This window comes from Vidua macroura, chromosome 11 (genome assembly GCF_024509145.1).
Source record: "Vidua macroura isolate BioBank_ID:100142 chromosome 11, ASM2450914v1, whole genome shotgun sequence".
NCBI classification, from domain to species: Eukaryota; Metazoa; Chordata; class Aves; order Passeriformes; family Viduidae; genus Vidua; species Vidua macroura.
In genome coordinates, this window is record NC_071581.1 from 16,002,331 (window position 1) to 16,019,536 (window position 17,206).

The following is a 17,206-nucleotide window of genomic DNA, read 5'->3' on the forward strand; positions in this document are numbered from 1 at the left end:
GGGAGAAGGATGCTGGGTGTGCTGGAGGGGACTGATGCCCCAGCACAACTCCCCAGCAGTCAGAACTATCTGCAACCACCTGCCCAGGCACCTCGGAGGCTCCAGCAGAAACTTGTGCCGTGCTGAGTCCTGCTCCAAAGCACTAGAGGCTCCCTCACTGGCACAAGGAGCAGTGGCTGCTGACAGGACAACATCCCTGTACTCCAGCCCTGGACCTGGCTCTCCCCCAGACATCCACCACGATACACCATGGCACCCTGCATCCCCAAACCTGGCACCTTGCAACCAAGATCCTGTGCCAGGACCCCAAGCCCCCTCGGAGGAGGGGGACACCATACCCCTGCTCTGCAGGAGTGATGCTCCAGGAGCCCCAAGGATGCTCCAGCCAGCACCGGCAGCCAGCCGAGTGCTGAAGGGCAGCACTGCCTGCATGACCAGGATGTGGGGTCTCTGTTCCTGGCACTCTTGGGTTTGGCTCACAGAGGAGGAAAAATCCCCAGCATAGTGCATTCCTGACATTACCGAGATAAGAGGTACCTGGTACCAACAGCACAGCCAGCCCCCGCAGGGAGCAGAGCCTGGGCCACGCTTGGAAGTGACCACTGGGCACCATATCTCACCCAGGCTGGTGAGCCCCGTGCCAGGCTTACCATGAGGCTGGCACCAGCAGAGCACCAGCACACTCATGTCCCTGCCACGGGCTAAAGCCCCAAGCACATCCTTTCTCTCTCCTGAGCAGAAAAGGTCCTGCCCCAAAGGTTCAGCCCCAGCAAACCCCACCGCCCCCTGCCCTTAGTTAGGGCTCAGTGCTAACAAACCTGCCTCCCGACCAAGCTTTTCACCTTTTCCGTGCCACAGACTGCCTCCAGATCTCCCAGCGCAGGAAATGCAATCCTGGGAGTGTGTCCCTCTGTCCGTCCTTGGCCAGCACTGCCCGTGGGCAGCGGCCAAAAGGGCAGCGAGCAGCTGAACAGGCAGCACAGCACGGGGTGCTGGAGCCCACCCCGGGGCTCTCCAGCCCGGCTGCCGGCTCCTCTCTCGACGCCCGGTGCTCTGGAGATGATTGGGATCCCAAGAATGCTGGTCTGAGCAGCGGAGGGGGCAGTCCGACCGGCTGGGTTGGTCCCAGCTGGTTTCTGTTTCCGACACTCAGACACCAGCCTCAGGTCGTTCCGGCGGGTTTATCAACACTGCCCTGGTCGGAGACGCCCCAAACTGGCTCCCCCTGAGTCCCCAGCCCTGCAGCCCTGGGAACTGGGGGTGCTCTGACCAGCACTTCCAGGGATGTCACTCACTGAAGGCCACCAATGTCCAGGGCGGCCAACCCAGCAGACTCCAGCACCCCTCGCCTCGGGGAAGACACCCAGGACCAAGGAGCAGCACCTAGGGCACCCGAGGGGGGTGGGCTGTGGTCCCTGCACTGATGGCACTGCGTCCATCCCCGGGGCACGGCAGGGACAGTGTCCCTCAGTGGGGGAGGCCACGATGGCCCCAGGACCATCTATCCTGCCCGTGGTGTCTGGGACAAGTGGGGGGTCCTGCCATGCCCCAGGCCAGCACCTCTGGGTGAAACTTGGGCGCACGGCGGGGATGACCTCGGGAGCCTGTGAACTCAGCCCGCTGGCTCGGCTCCCCCGGGAGCAGCCGCTGCATCCGTGTTTGCACAGCTGTGGCCCCGCTGCCCCAACCCAGGCACGTACCCCGGCCCCCGCCGGCCCCTTCCGGCCCCGGGACGGCCCTTGGCCGGCTCCCAGCGTGGGCTGGAGCCGTTCTTCCCTCCCATCACTCCTCATCCCCCTCAGCACAGAGGATGGGAGCATCCGGGGTCCGAAGCCACGCCGCCTTGCTCACAAGGAGCCTGAGAGCCGCCTCTTCCCTGACCTCTCCATGCTCTGCCTCTCCTCCAGGAAGGCAGAACACCCCCGGCTCCTCCTCGTGCTGGGCAAGGAGAGTGACTGGGGGCTTTTGGGAGTCAGATGAGTCAGTGAATGGCATCCTGGCTCCCGTGACTCACCCGGAGAGAAAGTCTCAGCCATAAAGTCACAGCCCCACAGCCCCCACTAGAACAGGGAATGGTGATTTTGTTGTTTGGGTGCTGGCTGCTCTCGGCAGTTTGGGTTGGATGGGTGCTGGGTGCTCTCAGCCCCATGGCAGTAGGGATATGGCGCTGATATCCGTCCCTGCGGCCAGGGGAGGCTGCTGGCTCCTTGGGCCAAGTGGGAGGGCAGCAGGAAAGGGAAGGAGCTGCGAATGGGAAGAATTGGAGGAAGTGCTTATTTACCCCGCGGAGTATCCCTGCGGAAGGGCAGGGCACGGCACAGGCGGACACTCACAGCCAGTTCCTTGGGGGGGGCTCGCAGCCCTCGACCCTGCCATTCATCCCATGGGCTCCCTGTCTCCAGCCAGGAGATGCAAACCCAAACTGTAATGCAGGGAAACGGCCACCACTGGGGCAGGGGGTTTCCCAGGGGCTGGCAAAGCTCAAGCCCAGTGTGTTTTCTAGGATAGCTCCTGGGAATCAGCCCAGGACTACTTCACTGGTGAAGTGAGTCCCCCACCACCACTTTTGTGAAGGCACAAACTGATCACCCACCCAGTCAGGATCCCTACGGACACCGCTCATCTCTGTACCCTGTGAGATGGGGCTGCATCCTGGCCATGGGCACCACACTCTGCTCCTGAATGGGCTGTGATCCCTCTCAGAAGCACTGGGAAACTCTGGAAGGATCCTCCGAGGACTGGCATAACCTTATGGAGGTCCCACATGCCACCTTCTCCCTGACATCCTCATTACCAGAGTGCTCTGCTGGGTACCAGTAGCTGCCCCCACAAATCCTGCCCAGACAACTTGGTCTAAGTGCACAAAAGCAACCCCAAGGCCCTCTGTTCTGCCCAGGTCCCCTGGAGCCACCATGCCAGGGATGCTTGACATGGAGATGGGCTCTGTTTGTCCTCATCAGATATGGGGGCATGAGCGGGGAGAAAACGCTTTGCCAAGGAAAACTGTGCTGTCCTGGCATCAGGGGTGCATCACCCCGGAGCAGCTGGCATCTGTGGCCCCTCTCCTGCCTTGAGACACAGCGGATCTCAGTGTAGGCAACAGCAAGATCAGGCAGCCAGGGGGTCCTATCCTGCACGGACACCCTGTCCTGACACCCCATCACCGCAACCCGCAGTGACAACTGTGTCCCTTGCAGGCGGCGGGTGCCTATGTCCTTGGTGTCCCTGTCAGGGAGAGCTTTCCCCTCAAGAAAACTCCTCACCCCAAAAACCCCGCCTGAGCCCAGCCACGTCACCCCGGGAGCCTCAAACAGCTGGGGATCCCCATATTATCGCCGTTCGCTGGGGAGCCCTGGTGCTGCCGGTGCTCAGTACCTTTCTGTTTGCCATTCATGGCGTGCTGCGGCAGCACATCCCCCTCGGGCTGGGCTCAGCGTCCCGGGTGGTTGTTGCTCTCTCATGCCGTCTGTCCGCCCGAGTGCGGGGGCCGTGGCCGGAGGCCCCCCCCGGACAGCAGTCTCCTCCCCCGCTTCCCCTGCCCGCGGGCTGACATCACTGCCCAGCGCCGCAGCCCCGCCGTGACTCAAGGGGACGGAGGATGGGAGGACACGGGACGATGCCTGATCCCCCTGGAGGAAAGGGGCCCCACCAGCACCGGCTACACCCGGAGCACAGCACACTTCGGTCCTTATCCTTCCCTCCCCATCGCCCCCCTCAGGAAACTGAGGCACGGGTGGAAGGGAGAGGAACACACTGCAAATCCCCCCTCCAGCCCCTCTCTGATCGCTTCCTTGGAGACCCCCGCTCCCGCCGGCACCCAGGGCCGAGCACGCGGCAGGGAACACACACGGCCCTGCCGAACCAGCACCGCTGGCCCCGAGCTGCGCCCGAGGCTGGGCGGGGGATGCACAGCCTCTCGCCCCCATCCCTGCCGGCTCCACTGCGGGCAGGCACAAAGCCGTGGGCAGCTGATGCTCACACCACTGCCGCTTGCTTCTGCATTGCTCGGGTTTAAATATAAGTATATACAAATATAATAAATATATATAGTTATATTTATGTATGTATAAAACCACCGTGGCTTTGCTGTAGGCTTCCCACAGTATGCAATCCCGTGGCATGCCTGTGGGCATCCTCCAAGACCCAGGAGCCACTGGGAAAAGGGTTTCCTTGCTCAAAAGACCCTACTTTGTATCCTGAGTATCCAAAGCCTTGGAGGAGCTCGCTTCAGCCCAGGCTTCCTCACAGGGCTCTCCAAAGATGCTGGGGTGCAATTCCTATGTGGGAATGTCTGTCCTGCTTTCCATGGGGGTCCAGCTCCCACAGTGCAGTGTGGCAGACCCACCTGCCCTCCATGCCAATCCCAGCAGCCAGCAGCCCCTCTCAGGCCCACAGCTCCCTGTTTAGTGCCCTAAACAACCAGAAGACTGTGTGGCACAGATGTCACCATGCTTCAGCGCTGGGAATACTCAAGACTGGCACCCCCCTCCAGGTCGGACAAAGGCTGGAGCAGCCAGCTCTGTCCAGGCTGGGATCAGCTGCCTCTCACCACGTCAGTGGAGCAGGAAGAAACACCTCCCTCCCAGGCTCCTTTCCTGTTTGCTGCTGATTTTAGAGCAAGGTCAGGACAGGTTCAGGAGGAAAAGCACTGGGACAGAATCTTGGGGGTCCTTGCAGATATGAGGTCCTCCCATAAAGTGGGAGAGTGAGCCTGTTGTGGGATTGCTTCCCCAGCCCAGAGCAGGTCCCCTCCCTGGAGGTCCTGTAGGGGACAAGAAGCATCAGGGGCTCCCACATATGGTGGCATGGCTGCCCCACTGTGGGCACCCACATGTGGCTCTGGAGCCAGCCCAGTCAGGCCGGCAGAGCTGAGGTTGCAGCAGTGTCACCAGAGAGTGCTGTGACCCAGGGCACCCTTAGGTCCCAGTGTCCAGGTGGGTGCCCAGGTGTGTGCACAGCATCAGCCACATTGGGAGAGCAGCTGGAGCTGGTGAGGCTGGGCTGGCTCTGAGAGGCATCCAATGAAAAACCACCCCAGGTGTCCACCATCCTCCATGCCAGTGCCATGGGCTGTGGGGAGCCAGCAACCCGGCATGCTGCAAAGCCCATCTCCACCCCAGCCTTCCAGAACGTGCACGAAGATCATGTCTCCTACCTCGCCTGGACACGACGCATCCCCCCGGCTCTCCCCACCGACGGACAGAGTCCCATCCTGGCGGCTGCCATGGGCAGTGGCCACCACCCGGCTTTTCACCCCGTGCTGCTTCTCCCCGGGGAATGGCATCACTGCCGGCACCGCCCCGGCTCTGACCATCCTTGTGCAAAGCCTGCGCCGCGCTGGCAGCCGTGCAGAGCCAGTGCCCGGCACACGGCCAGGCAGCGCGCCCGCAGCGCCGGCCATGCCAGCTTGTTTGTTCTCATTAAAGGTTAATGAGAAAGCCACGCTAAAGCTGCCCCAGCCGCGGGAGGGGCTTTCCCCGGTGTCACACAGAGTGAGGGACTTCCAGGCTTCCCTCACAGAGGGGTGACAGCCAGGCTGTGCTGCTTGCGGGGACTCTGCCTCTCCGTAGCCTGCAGTCCCAGGGGGATCTGTGTGGCAGCTGACACATGGGTGAGGTGCCTGGCATGGCACCATCTCGGGCATCATCGCTGGGGAGACCACCAGGAGCAGGCAGCAGACAGGGTCAGGCATTCCAAAAGTGGCAGAAAGTACCGGAGAAGGACACATCCCATCAGCCATGACCTCTGAGCACCTCACAGCACCCTGCTCGGCACTTGGCACGGCTGGACAGCTCAGGACACCTCGCCAAGGGAGGGCAGAGGAAGGGCACAAGCCACGCCAGCAGCGCCAGGGTGGTAATTGAGTTAAATGAGTCCCTGTTCCTGGCTTGGCTGGGAGTAGGGAGTGGGTGCAAGAAAGAGGACATCTCCATGTGACTCTTCAACTCAGGAGGTTTCCCTGCATATTCACCACTCTGGCTCAGCTCAACCTGCCAGGGTGGCTGCCGCAATCCCTCCTCTGCAGCAGGGATGTGGGTGTAATGCCCCAGGTGCTCCCTTTTTGGCAGTGTCCCTTTATGCCTTCCTTGTACGAGGCCTGGGGAGCCGCCCTGGGCATCCTCACCCCAACCACAACAGCTGAACATGCAAACACTCCCTGGGCAGCCATGCTTGGACAACACATACAGCCACAGCCAGTCTGTGCACAGGCAGAAAAATCCAGCAGGTTATTCCCACTTCCCTGCCCTCCATAGTATAGAAGACTAGCTTCCCATAGATCCCACATCCTGCCAGCAGAGTCCTAGGGAAATTCTCCAGCTTCTCCCTGCTGGCCCAGGGATCACCAGCACTGAATCTGAGCCCACCTAGCCCCTGGAGAAGCCCACAGCCCCAACCTGATGCTGCCTTGGTGGCACCAGCACTAAAGGCCAAGGTGATGAAGCTATTTCGGGCTGTTTTGGACAAGTACTCCCCAGCCACAGACATCCTTGAGTGGCTGGGAATGTCACCACAGCTGGAAACCTGACAGGAAAGGGCATAGGCCAGCTTCAGTCAGTGTCAAAAGTCATGGCTGCCCAGAACGGTTTGTAGAGATGGAATCAGCCTGGTGAGGGGGCAAAAAACTCTTGGCCATGAGGGAGTCCTGGGAGAAGGCAGGAGATGACAATTTTGTCAAAGACAGACAGTCTTCACATGGCTTGAAGGAGAAGCCCAGTAAGTGACCAAGTGACCTGTCCTGGGCTGGGACAGCTGGTCCTAGAGCGGCAGGTGGTCACCCCCACCACAGTGCTACAGCTGACTTCTCCGACTTTACTTTCTGCTAAAACTGGCAAAGCCAACTCCAAAAAATCCTGGGAGCCCAATGCAGAGTTTTTTCCAGAAGTGGATGCCCTGAGGGCTGGAGAAGGATCAGCCCTTGTGCCAAGCCAGGCTCTACCCCCAGCCAGGCTGGCCTTAATGCTGTCGCAGCATCCCTTCCTGGAGGGGCTGGGCACGGGGCGGTGGCAGATTCGAGCCCTCCCCCCTCGCTTGCTCGCAGAGTCCCCACACGGCAGCAGAAATAGAAGCGATATAAATGGCAGCCCTATAAATAACCCCAAAGCACGCGGCGGGGAGCTCGTCCCAGCCCAGCACTGGCCTCAGCCCACGCAAAGCCAGGGCTTGGGCTGCCTTCACTGTGCCCTGGGGATCTCAAATGCCAGCTGCTCCCTGCCTGCCATGGGTTTCCCAGGGTCCTGTCCTTTAGGTCAGTGTCATGGCAGGAGCTCCAATGCATCCGCTGAGCCTCAGCCACAGGCATGCTCTGGATCCCAGCCTGATGGCATTCCTGGGGGACACCCTATGCCCATCCAGCTCCTCCCGTCCAGCCAACACTGGACAATGCCCATCACAGGTAACCCTGCTGCAACCCAGCCAGCAGATTCCTGGGCAAAGCAGCAGCTCTGACCAGGAGCCTCAGCAAGGCTTGGGAAGAGATAACTCTGTCCTCACCACTGTCCTCACTGCAGATCAACAGTTATCCCCTGGTTGCACCCCAACACCTCTCAGCTGCTCCCCTCAACATCCCCCATCCCTGCCATGTCCATTGCTGCCCCCATTTCCATGCTCAACCCCATCATGATATGTCCTCCATAAGGACTCAGCCACCACCATGCCAGGGATACCACCACGCCACCACAGCTCCTCTCGACCCAGGGGACTGTGGCAAGGGACTGGGGACCCCCACGAGCCAAGAGGAGGCAACGCCGCTGGTGACAAGCTGGTGACAAGCCCTGCATTTGTGCGGCGTCACAGCCTCATATCCCAGCCCTGCCCGGGGGACGCAGTGAGGCCACCAGCCAGGAGACGGGAGACATGGGGTTTATAGGATGCCCAGGACTTCCCAGTGGCCTCGGGAGTCTCCTCTGGGAATGCGGCAAGGGTAAAACCCGCTGAGGCTGTTTGCATGCCCTGGGATGGCCAGAGGTGTGGCAGGGGAAGGGTTAATGGTGCGAGGCCTTCCCGAGCACTTCTTGGCAGGCTGGGAAGGGCTGGAAGACAGGAGGATCGGGCCAGCAACAAAGCGAGATCTGTCTCATTAATTCCTGCGAGCATTCCTCCCCCCCGTCACCCTGGAGGGGAGGAGGAGGCAGCACCCAGCTGACATGGTGCGCCCAGGTCCCTCGGGAGCCCACCGGCTCCCGCCCGGCGCAGGGCTGCCATGGGGGGAGATGGCTGCAGCCTCTCCCGCGGGACCCAGGGCTCTGGCGTCCCGCAGGCGCTCGGGCACGGCCCTATATGGGCACGGGCAGCTTCTCCTTCGCCCGCCGTACCCCTGCCCGTACCCCTGCCTGGAGTCCCAAGGGATTCGGGGCAGGGCACGGTTCATGCCACCAGCGTCATTCCAAACCCCGGAGCGAAAGAGTGGCTGGAGAAGCTGATATATCCCAGACAGGGTCCGGGGGCACCGGGTGACATTGGGGGTGCTCGCCTTCATATCCCACTGTCAGGCGGCTCCTTCTCCGGGCGTCTCCGGCCACGGTCCCGGCCGGAGTGCGGAGGATCCCTCCGAACCGCAGTGGGGCGGAGGAGCGGAGCCCCGTGTCCGTGTCCCCGTCCCCACCCTCCCGCCGTGCCCGGACACCCCAGCGCGGCGTGGGGCGCCCACCGGGGGTGGCGGCAGAGGGGACGCGGGCGGGCGGTGGCTTGCGGCGACGTGGCCCCCCCAAGGGTGTAGCCCTGCTAAGGCCACCAACCCCGCTCCCCCCGACCCCCCCGTGACCGCGGGGTGCGGAGGTGCGGGTGGCACTCACATGTCCCAGGAGAGGCGGGGGACGAGGCGCGGGGCGAAAGCGGGCCTGGCTCGGTGCATCCCCTTTGTTCCACTCCCATGGACGGGAGCAAGCGGGGAGTTCGTGCAGGCTCTTGGCAGCGCCCACCCCGGCTCTCTCCATGGAAACGCGGGAGCCATGTGATTTCGGCAGGAAACCACGGCCCAGCCAGCGCCAATGGCAGCTGCATGGACGGGAGCACCTCCCTCCCCGAGGCGACCGACACCGCTGCCGACACCGCCATCGCCACCACCGCCACCACCAACACCGCCACCCCCACCACGGCCCTGCGGGAGTTCCAGACCCGCCGGCCCATCAACATTCCCCGGGGGTCCACAAGCCCCACCATAAGCCGGAGCAGGATCCCACCTCCCCCGAGGCGAGGGGAATGAGGGCAGCCCAGCTTGCTCGGCCCCGGGCTGTTGGCCTTCCTGCCGCACACAGCACCCACAGCCTCATCTTGCCAGGGAAGCAATGGCCGGAGCCATCCTCCCTCACCACCCCCGTCTCCCCCCACAAGGGCCACCACAGCCTCCCAGGCTTCAGTGCTCTCTGACAGACGCCGGGCATGTTTCACATTCCAGCAGTGAAGTGACATGACCAAGGCTGTGCAGTCAGTCAGTCGGTGGCAGAGGGAACACCCAAACATCCTTGCTCCCAGCTCTGTGACACCCAGCACCCCACCCTGCCTTCACCCACCAGCTCCTGCATCCAACTGACCCATGCTCGGACCTCTGCCAATCAAAAAGTGCACTCTGGGGAAGCAGAGCACTGGCACTGATCCACATTCCCCATCCCACCAGCTTCCAGCATCCTAGAGAAGCAGCAGAAGAGCACTCCCAGCTTCCCCAACTAAGGCACCTGCAGCTGCAGTGTAAATGCAGGCTGTCACCCGAGGGACGCCACAGTCACACGGTGCTGCTTCCACAACTGCCGGTCCACTTCCTAAACCCTGACACCTCTGAGCATCCCTGAAGGTGGAGGGGTGAGGAAGCCACATCTCCTACCTGTCCTAGATTGTACTGAGTCGACCCAGTTTTAAATGGAACTGAAGTCTTTGCAGCCCTGGTGAGACATCCTCCATGCAAGGACAAGGCTGTGCAGTGCTCCCGCCAGCCCTGTGAGGCAGAAACACTAATTAGACCATCATCAAGTCTTGGAGCCCAGTGGAGCAGGGCAATATCAGTGACAAGGAAATCATTGCACCACTCTCACTCTCCTGGGGCCACACCAAGGAGCAGAGCATTTGCTGCCGAGGTTGCTTGGTGAGAACCAGGGCGTCCCAGCTCCCAGCCCAGTTCTCCAGGCTGGCCTGGTTACAGAAGGAGAAGTGATGCAAAAATGGGAGAGGGGACAGGAGGTCCTGAGGCCACCAGGGAAAAGCCAAGCCCAAAGGTCAGCAGGGAAAGGCTTCCAGGGTGGATCCACCAAGCCATGTGGCTGATGAATCCCAGAATGGTTCCAGCCCCCTGCCATGAGCAGGGACTCCTTTCACTAGACCAGGTTACTCCAAGCCTCATCCAACCTGGCCTTGAACACTTCCAGGAACAGGGCAGCCACAGCTTCTCTGTACAACCTGTGCCAGGGCCTCCCCACCCTCACAGGGAAGAATTTCTTTCTAATATCCAGTCTAATCCTGCCCTCTTTTACTTGGAAGCCATCCTCCCTTATCCTGGCACTCTGTGCTCTTGTCTAAAGTCCCTCTTCAAGTCTTTTGGAGCCCTTTTAGGTACTGGAAGGGACTCCAAGGTCTCCCTGGAGCCTTCTCATCTCTAGGCTGAACAGTCCCTACTCCCTGAGCCTGTCTCTACAGCAGAGATGCTCCAGACCTCTGAGCATCTTCATGGCCTCCTCTGGACTTGCTCAAATAGGTCCGTATCCTTCTTATTTTGGGGCCCCAGACTGGATGCAGTGCTGCAGATAGAATCTCACCAGAGCAGAGGGGCAGAATCTCCTCTCTCAGCCAGTTGCCCACTCTGCAGAGGACGTACCCCAGACCATGTTTGGCTTTCTGGGCTGCCAGCACACATGGCCAGGTCATGTTGAGCTTCTTGCACAACCAACACCCCCAAGCCCTTCTCCTCCGGGCTGCTCTCAATCCATTCTGAACCCAGGTCCCAGTGCCACACTGTCCCTGTACCACCAGGATGACTCACTTTGTGCTTGGTGTGGTCAGCACCACTGTGCCACTCTGTTATCACTTGATCCAGCATCCCACCTGGATCAAGTGGGGGTCTGGATCCCACCCACATCCTGTACATGGTGTCACCACTGAAAATTTCAGTTGAAAGTGACATCCAAGGATTATAGGGGCCAACTGCCTGAGCACTTTATGTCTGACACAAATTTAAAGCATGTTGTTAAGGGCACTGTTCAAATGCCTCTTAAGCACTGACATGCTTGGGACATTAACCACCTGTCCAGGAAGTCTGTTCCAGGGTTTGACCACCTTCTCAGTAAAAACTTGGGGTGCCTGGAGGTAGACTGACCCACACCACCACATTCCACTTACCTGTGCACCACCATCCCAAGCTAAAGCCCCATTCCTGGCTGCTGGGGAGCAGCTGTATCCCTGCAGATAGCAGGAGAGGGGACTGCACCCTCCCCTCGGCCACACGCCTGCCTGCCCTGCCAGGCTGGCTTGTGGAGCCAAGCACTCCTGTGCCAAGGCTGGGGCTGGCACACCGCAGTGGCTGCTCTGGGAGCTTGCTCAGCATGGACCAGCTTGGCAAACAAAAACAAGGACATACTCTTGCCCAAGTTCTGGAAGCACCCCTGGCCTGCCTGCCCTCCAAAACTCCCTCCTGGATTTTTGGAAGTATTGTGCCTGCTGGCAGGAAGGAGTTAAATCTCCCAGCATGGATTTGGATAGTCCTGGGTTAACCTTCCCAGCATGGATGCAGATAATCTTGGTTTAACCCTTTCTTTATGGATATGGATACCCCTGGGCTAAGCTTGCCAGCATGGATATGGATGGGTACTCCTGGTTTAATCCTTTCATAATGGATACAGATACTCCTGGGCTAACCCTGCCAGCATGGATATGGATACTCCTGGACTCCTGTCACTGAAGGAGCCTTCCCAGCAGTCCAGTTGGGAAGCTGGGCATTGGTGCAGGAAAGAATCCCTGAGCCCAAGGGCACTTTGTCTGAGAACATGCTGGCATTAATGAACTCCTCCCAGCACAGGATCAAACCTTTCCAGAGCCTGGTGACCCGAGACCACTGCAAGCACATTCCCTTCCTCCTGGCAGCTTCAGCAGCAGCCGTGCCAGCTGCCTGCAGCCGCCTGCCACGGTGCAGAGAAAGGTCTGAGCTGTCGGCAGAGCCCCGCACCGCGGGTCTCTGCCCAAATTGCTCTTCTCACTGCAGGCTGGGCCTGAAGCCACGTCTTCCTCTCCCCTCTCTCCGGAGGGCTGGAGGCCAGCCCTTGGCTCCAGGCTGGAGCTGCTGCGTGCTCAGCATTCCTGCTCAGCGCTGGAGCAAGGCACACACAGGCCGGGACTCCAAGCCTTGTACCGGGACAGCCACAGCACACGCAGAGCCCAGCCATCACCCCCATGAGTAGCCGGGGTACCTCCACAGAGCCTGCCACCATCCCTGCCACCATCCCTCGGAGATGAGCATCCAGCATCCCAGCACTGAGCTCTGCATCCCTCCAGCTGCACATTTTTGGAAAACACACCCTGGTAAAAAGCTAAGGGAGACAGGGCGGTGCTGATGCAGCATGAGCAATGTGAGCTGCTGCTCCAGCTGACTCACTGGAGCCCTGGCCATGCTCGGGAACTGGCCAGCAGCACAGAAAGGCTGTGCCAGCAGGTCCTCTGAGCTCTCCTGGAAAACTTTCCCCAACACACTCGGGGCCAGCTCACAGCGGCAGCAGGCTGGGGCACAGCCCTGACCTGGCCTGTCCTTTTCCATGGGGCAGAATTGCATGTCCCAGCACTTTGCCTGCCCATGGGGCCAGGAAAAGGGAAGATAGGATATCCCCGGAGTCCCACAAACCTACTCGGTGTTGGCCAGCACTGGGTGCTGGTCAGCTCTCCCAGGCTCTGGCCAGCAATCTGGAATCTGGGTCGGGGCTTTGCAGCAAAGCCAGGACATCCAGACTGTGACTTCATCAGGTCCAGCTCCAGCACAGGCCAGGAGGGTAAGGAGCTGCAGAACAGCAATGGTCCAGACCCTCTGGCTACCAGCCAACTGTCCCCCACTCCTGACTTCCTTCTCCATCCTGGGAAAGTTCCTGGCAGCATCTCCAACTGCTATCTCAGCTCAGCCTGGGATGCTGAACATCCCCTGGGACCACTCCACCTCCTGCAAGCAGGCAGCCATGCCCACCTCAGCACAGCAGGAACCAGCTCACGCACACACCCACAGGATCACTCCAAAAGTATCCATGATTCACAAGATTCCTACAGTCCCTTGCTGTTGTCCAACACTGAGCAGGAAGGCTGAGGTTGGGGCAAGCCCAGAAATCAGCCCAGCCCAGCAGACGTAGCCAGTGGCAGGGCAACTGGCACAGCTGGACAGTGGCACAGCTGGACCACAGCTGAGGTGTCAGCAGCCTCGAGGATTCAACATCACACCAGGTGAAGCAAAGCTTGGCCAATCAAGTTGGCTGAGGTAGGAATACATTGCCCCAAAGCTGGTGCTGTAAGGATGTGAGAGCAAAAGGCCATTTGGAGCACGAGGTGTTTTGGCAGGGCCAAGTATGCAAATTTGGCAGAGCTGTATGCAAATGCATGTAAATATAGTCCTCCCAAGCAGGGCAGGGGATCCCACACACACCCTGATCTGCTCCACTGCTGAGGTGGGGTCCCTGTCCCCCCATGAGCAGCGCCTGCTACACCCAAGAGCAGAGTGCGTCCACCTGGGAACACACCAGTCCACGCTGGTCTCCCAGAGCGTGAAAGTGCTTCCTTCACTGCAGTGAGCACCAGCCTCCAGCAAAGCTCCCTCACCTCCAAAGAAAACAACAAAGAAAATGCTGGGATGGGGATTAAGGAAATGAAACCGGCTGTGCAGGGTAAGCAAGGATAGGAAGTGGCTGTGATATCTCCTCTCCCCACTGGCCTACAGTTCTCCCAGCCTGGAGCCCACAGCATGGCACATCTAAACCCGAGGCAAATCACGTGCTGGAGAGTGCATTGAATAACTGGGAGGTCCCTGCTCCTGAGATGGAACAGGCACTTGGAGAGCCTCTGTGCTCCCAGACTGGCATTTCCATGCTCTCTCCATCCCAGCACAACATGCAGGGAGACCTCCTCACACCAGGAGGTGTGCTCTGCTTCTGAAGCTGGTACTGTGGGGGTGGCATCTCAGGAGTTTTGCTCTCATAGAATAATTAAGGTTGAAAAAAAAACTTTAATATCACCAAGTCCATTAACCCTGCACTGTCAAGCCCACTATTAAACCACATCCCCCAGATATCCCATCCATATGTTTTTTTTAATACTTCCAGAGGTTGTGAGGCCACCATTGCTCTGGTCATCCTGCAGCTATTCTACCTCTCCTGAGCTGTTGTCCCAAATGGATTTGTGCCAGGAAGAGTGTCCCTGGAGGAAAGCAGTGGCAGTCAAACAGAAAGACCAGGACTAAAACCAGCTGCTAAAAGCTGCCAGTGGGGTAGGGGTAGCAGAGGGGGGACATGCTGATAGCAGGGATCCTGCCACATCCTCCCCACCCAAGTGATGCTCCTGAGCAGGGCCCATTCCAGCTCTTGTTCATGCCTCTAGCACATGTGTGAATGCCACCAGCCCCAGGCTGTGGCTCCAGCAGGTCTCTCCTGTATCTGTCACATGTCCTGGCGTGCGAGGGCCAGCTCTGTTTACATGTGCAAGTCTCAGATTCTCCTGCTGGGGATGAGTCAGGCTTCCCTCGACACCCTGCTGAGGTGGCGGTGTCAGGGCCCCAGCTGGCGTTTGCCTCCTGAACGGCTCAGAGCTGGTGGATGCCAGGCTGGGAGAGGCTGGAAAGGGCTCGCACAGCCCTCTGCCTGCTCTCCATCCCACTTGGAGCCATCTGCAGCAGCACGGAAGGCACTGGAGGCTGCAGCTCCCTGCCAGGAAGCTCTCCCTGGCTCAGTTTCCTTCCCCTCCACCCCACAGGCACGTCATGGCTCAGCATGGGGCAGTCAAACCCTGAGCAAGCTCCCTGATACCTCCAGAGGTGTGGGCGGGATGGCCAGGCTGCTGCTAAGAAAATCCCATGTCTTGCAAAGCCTTGGGGTGCTGGGGTGACTCCTGGGGATCCAGCTCACAGGAGAGAGGAGTCCCCTGCATTAGGGACTCCCAGGGACAGAGGCTGGAGCTCAAAGGAGAAGCCAGCCCTCTTCCCATCTGCACATTGCCTGGAGATGCCAAGCTGCCACTGGACTTGGGGGGTGCTGAGATGGGTGCCAGCTGCACACCACTGCCCAGCCTGTGCACAGTGGCAACCAGCAGGCTGCCCTATCCAGAAGGTCCCCAGCTGAGCCAGAGTGAGCATCCCAGGAGATAAGAGAAACCCCAAAACACACCAACGACACCAAATTCCCCCTTCCCTTTCACTGCTCCCAGCCCTTGCTTTCTGCTCATCTTTTCCACACATCCCAGAGTCAGAAAAGCTCTCCTCTCCAGATAGAGGCCTTTTCCCTATGCTCCCAAACTTCCCAGGGTGGGAAAACAGCCTGCAAGCTCCTTTTTGGATCCCCCCACCTGCATCCCCCTTGCTGTGACCAGGGCTGGGCTGGCTCTGTGCAAGCACAATAACCAGAAGTGTGTAGAGCCGCTGGAAGGAACGATGTTCCCGGATGGTATGCAGCCCTGACAGCACTGGCTCTGCTTTAAAGGGTAATTTTATCCTGTAATAACAAACAAGAGGAGCCAAGTTCCTCCCCAGCGTCACTTCCCTGGCTCCAAGGAGAGGGACATGGGGGAGAGAACTCATTAGAATGAGCTTGGATCCTTGTTCTTGCTATCACAGGGTTATAACTCCACTCCCTTGAGACAGCAAGCGGGGGAAGATGCTCCAGGGCAGCAGTTCTGGGTCGAGAGCTGGAACAGATACATTTGTGTGCTGACATTCTGGGGCCTGAGGAGATGACCCCTTTACCAACTCCTGTCCTGCAGACAGCAGCAGGAAGCCTGTTCCAGGCAATGGCATGCCTGACTGGATGCCACCACCATTCCCACAGCCCCCCTGCACGCTCACAGCAGTGGACAGGCACACTGGCATCTCGGCTCAGTGCCAGCTCCAAGTGCAGCCACCCGGGAACTTGTTCTGCAAAAGCTGGAAATTCAGGCCCAGCTGGTGCTGTGGGATGGGCAGGGAGAGGCTGACCTGCTCCAAACCCCTGGCAGGACCCTGCAGAGCAGGACTGGGTGCTGTGGCCAAGGGATCATCCCTTTTGTGGGCATCCCTGGGGGCAAAGGCATGGGCAGAGCCCAGCTGTGGGAGGAAGGGTGATCCATGGGTGCACCCTCCTGTGCTCCCAAACTTTTTTTTTTTTTTTTTTTTTTTTTAATCCATGGGTGTGGCAATGTCAGGGCCCCAGGGCACAGAGCAGGCAGACCTCTGGTTTATTATTGGGGTGCACAGAAGGCACCAGGGCATGTGATGGGCTCATAAACATCTGTGGTATATTCACAGGGGACAGGGAGCATCTCTGCTCACCCCATCAGGCTCAGCAGTGGCTGACCTACCTCTGCTCCTGCAGGGACACTGATGCTCAGGAAAGGTGTCACTCGGTGGTCATCACCAGGGAGGGCACAGCCCAGCCTGTGCTGATGGGACACTGATATCCCCTCCTTGCCAGTTGAGAAGTGGGGACAATTTGGCAGAGCTCAGTTGTGTGAGAAGATGACAATCTGGAGAAGGCTGCTGAGATGTTCTGTCTGATTTCCACTTCCCCAGGGAGCACTTCTGGACATCACGGGGTTTGATTAAATCCCAGCCTGTCAAATGAAGCTGGTGAAGTGTCGCAGTTTTCTTCCCCAAGATGGATTTCCTCCAAACCCCTTATTAGGGGTTTGGGTTAAGTCTGTGTGAAGCTGGTAAAGCTGCTGTCTCCATGGTGCCCCCCAGCAGACCAGGGGGCTTCCAGAGGAAGCACAAGACAGGATCCGACCAGCTAAAAAGGGGAAGAGAGAAGAAGGAGGGAATCATAGGCATCTGAAGTTTTCAGGGCCTTAGAGGTGGCAATGCCAGTGTCTGCCCTCTGCAAAAGGGGTTGTGAGACCTGTGGGAGACAACGTGGCTTGGGGGAGATGAGTCAAGGGGTGCTTCTGGTTGCCAGGGAGGTAAAGCCTGGAGCAAGCTCCCAGTACCAAACCATCCTCCCAGGGCAAATGTGGAGCCTACCCAGCTCTGGCTGATGGGAGAGAGTATCAGGGCAGGCATCAGTGGGTTAAAAGCTAG

At 59.3% G+C, this 17,206-nt stretch overlaps 1 protein-coding gene across 5 annotated transcripts in view; it reads right to left on the minus strand.

Annotated features, from left to right (window-relative positions):
* The window catches only part of RIPOR1 (RHO family interacting cell polarization regulator 1), a 32,047-nt gene that overhangs the window by 13,574 nt on the left and 1,267 nt on the right, over positions 1-17,206 (minus strand). For 2 of the 5 annotated variants that reach the window (XM_053987559.1, XM_053987560.1), the window contains exon 1: positions 8,793-9,054. In XM_053987559.1, the coding sequence (XP_053843534.1) occupies positions 8,793-9,054 (262 nt within the window). Of the gene's footprint in view, positions 1-3,375; positions 3,800-5,155; positions 5,193-8,792; positions 9,055-16,491; positions 16,920-17,206 lie in introns of those variants that run through there. The other 3 variants (XM_053987562.1, XM_053987563.1, XM_053987561.1) reach the window with 3 other exon arrangements.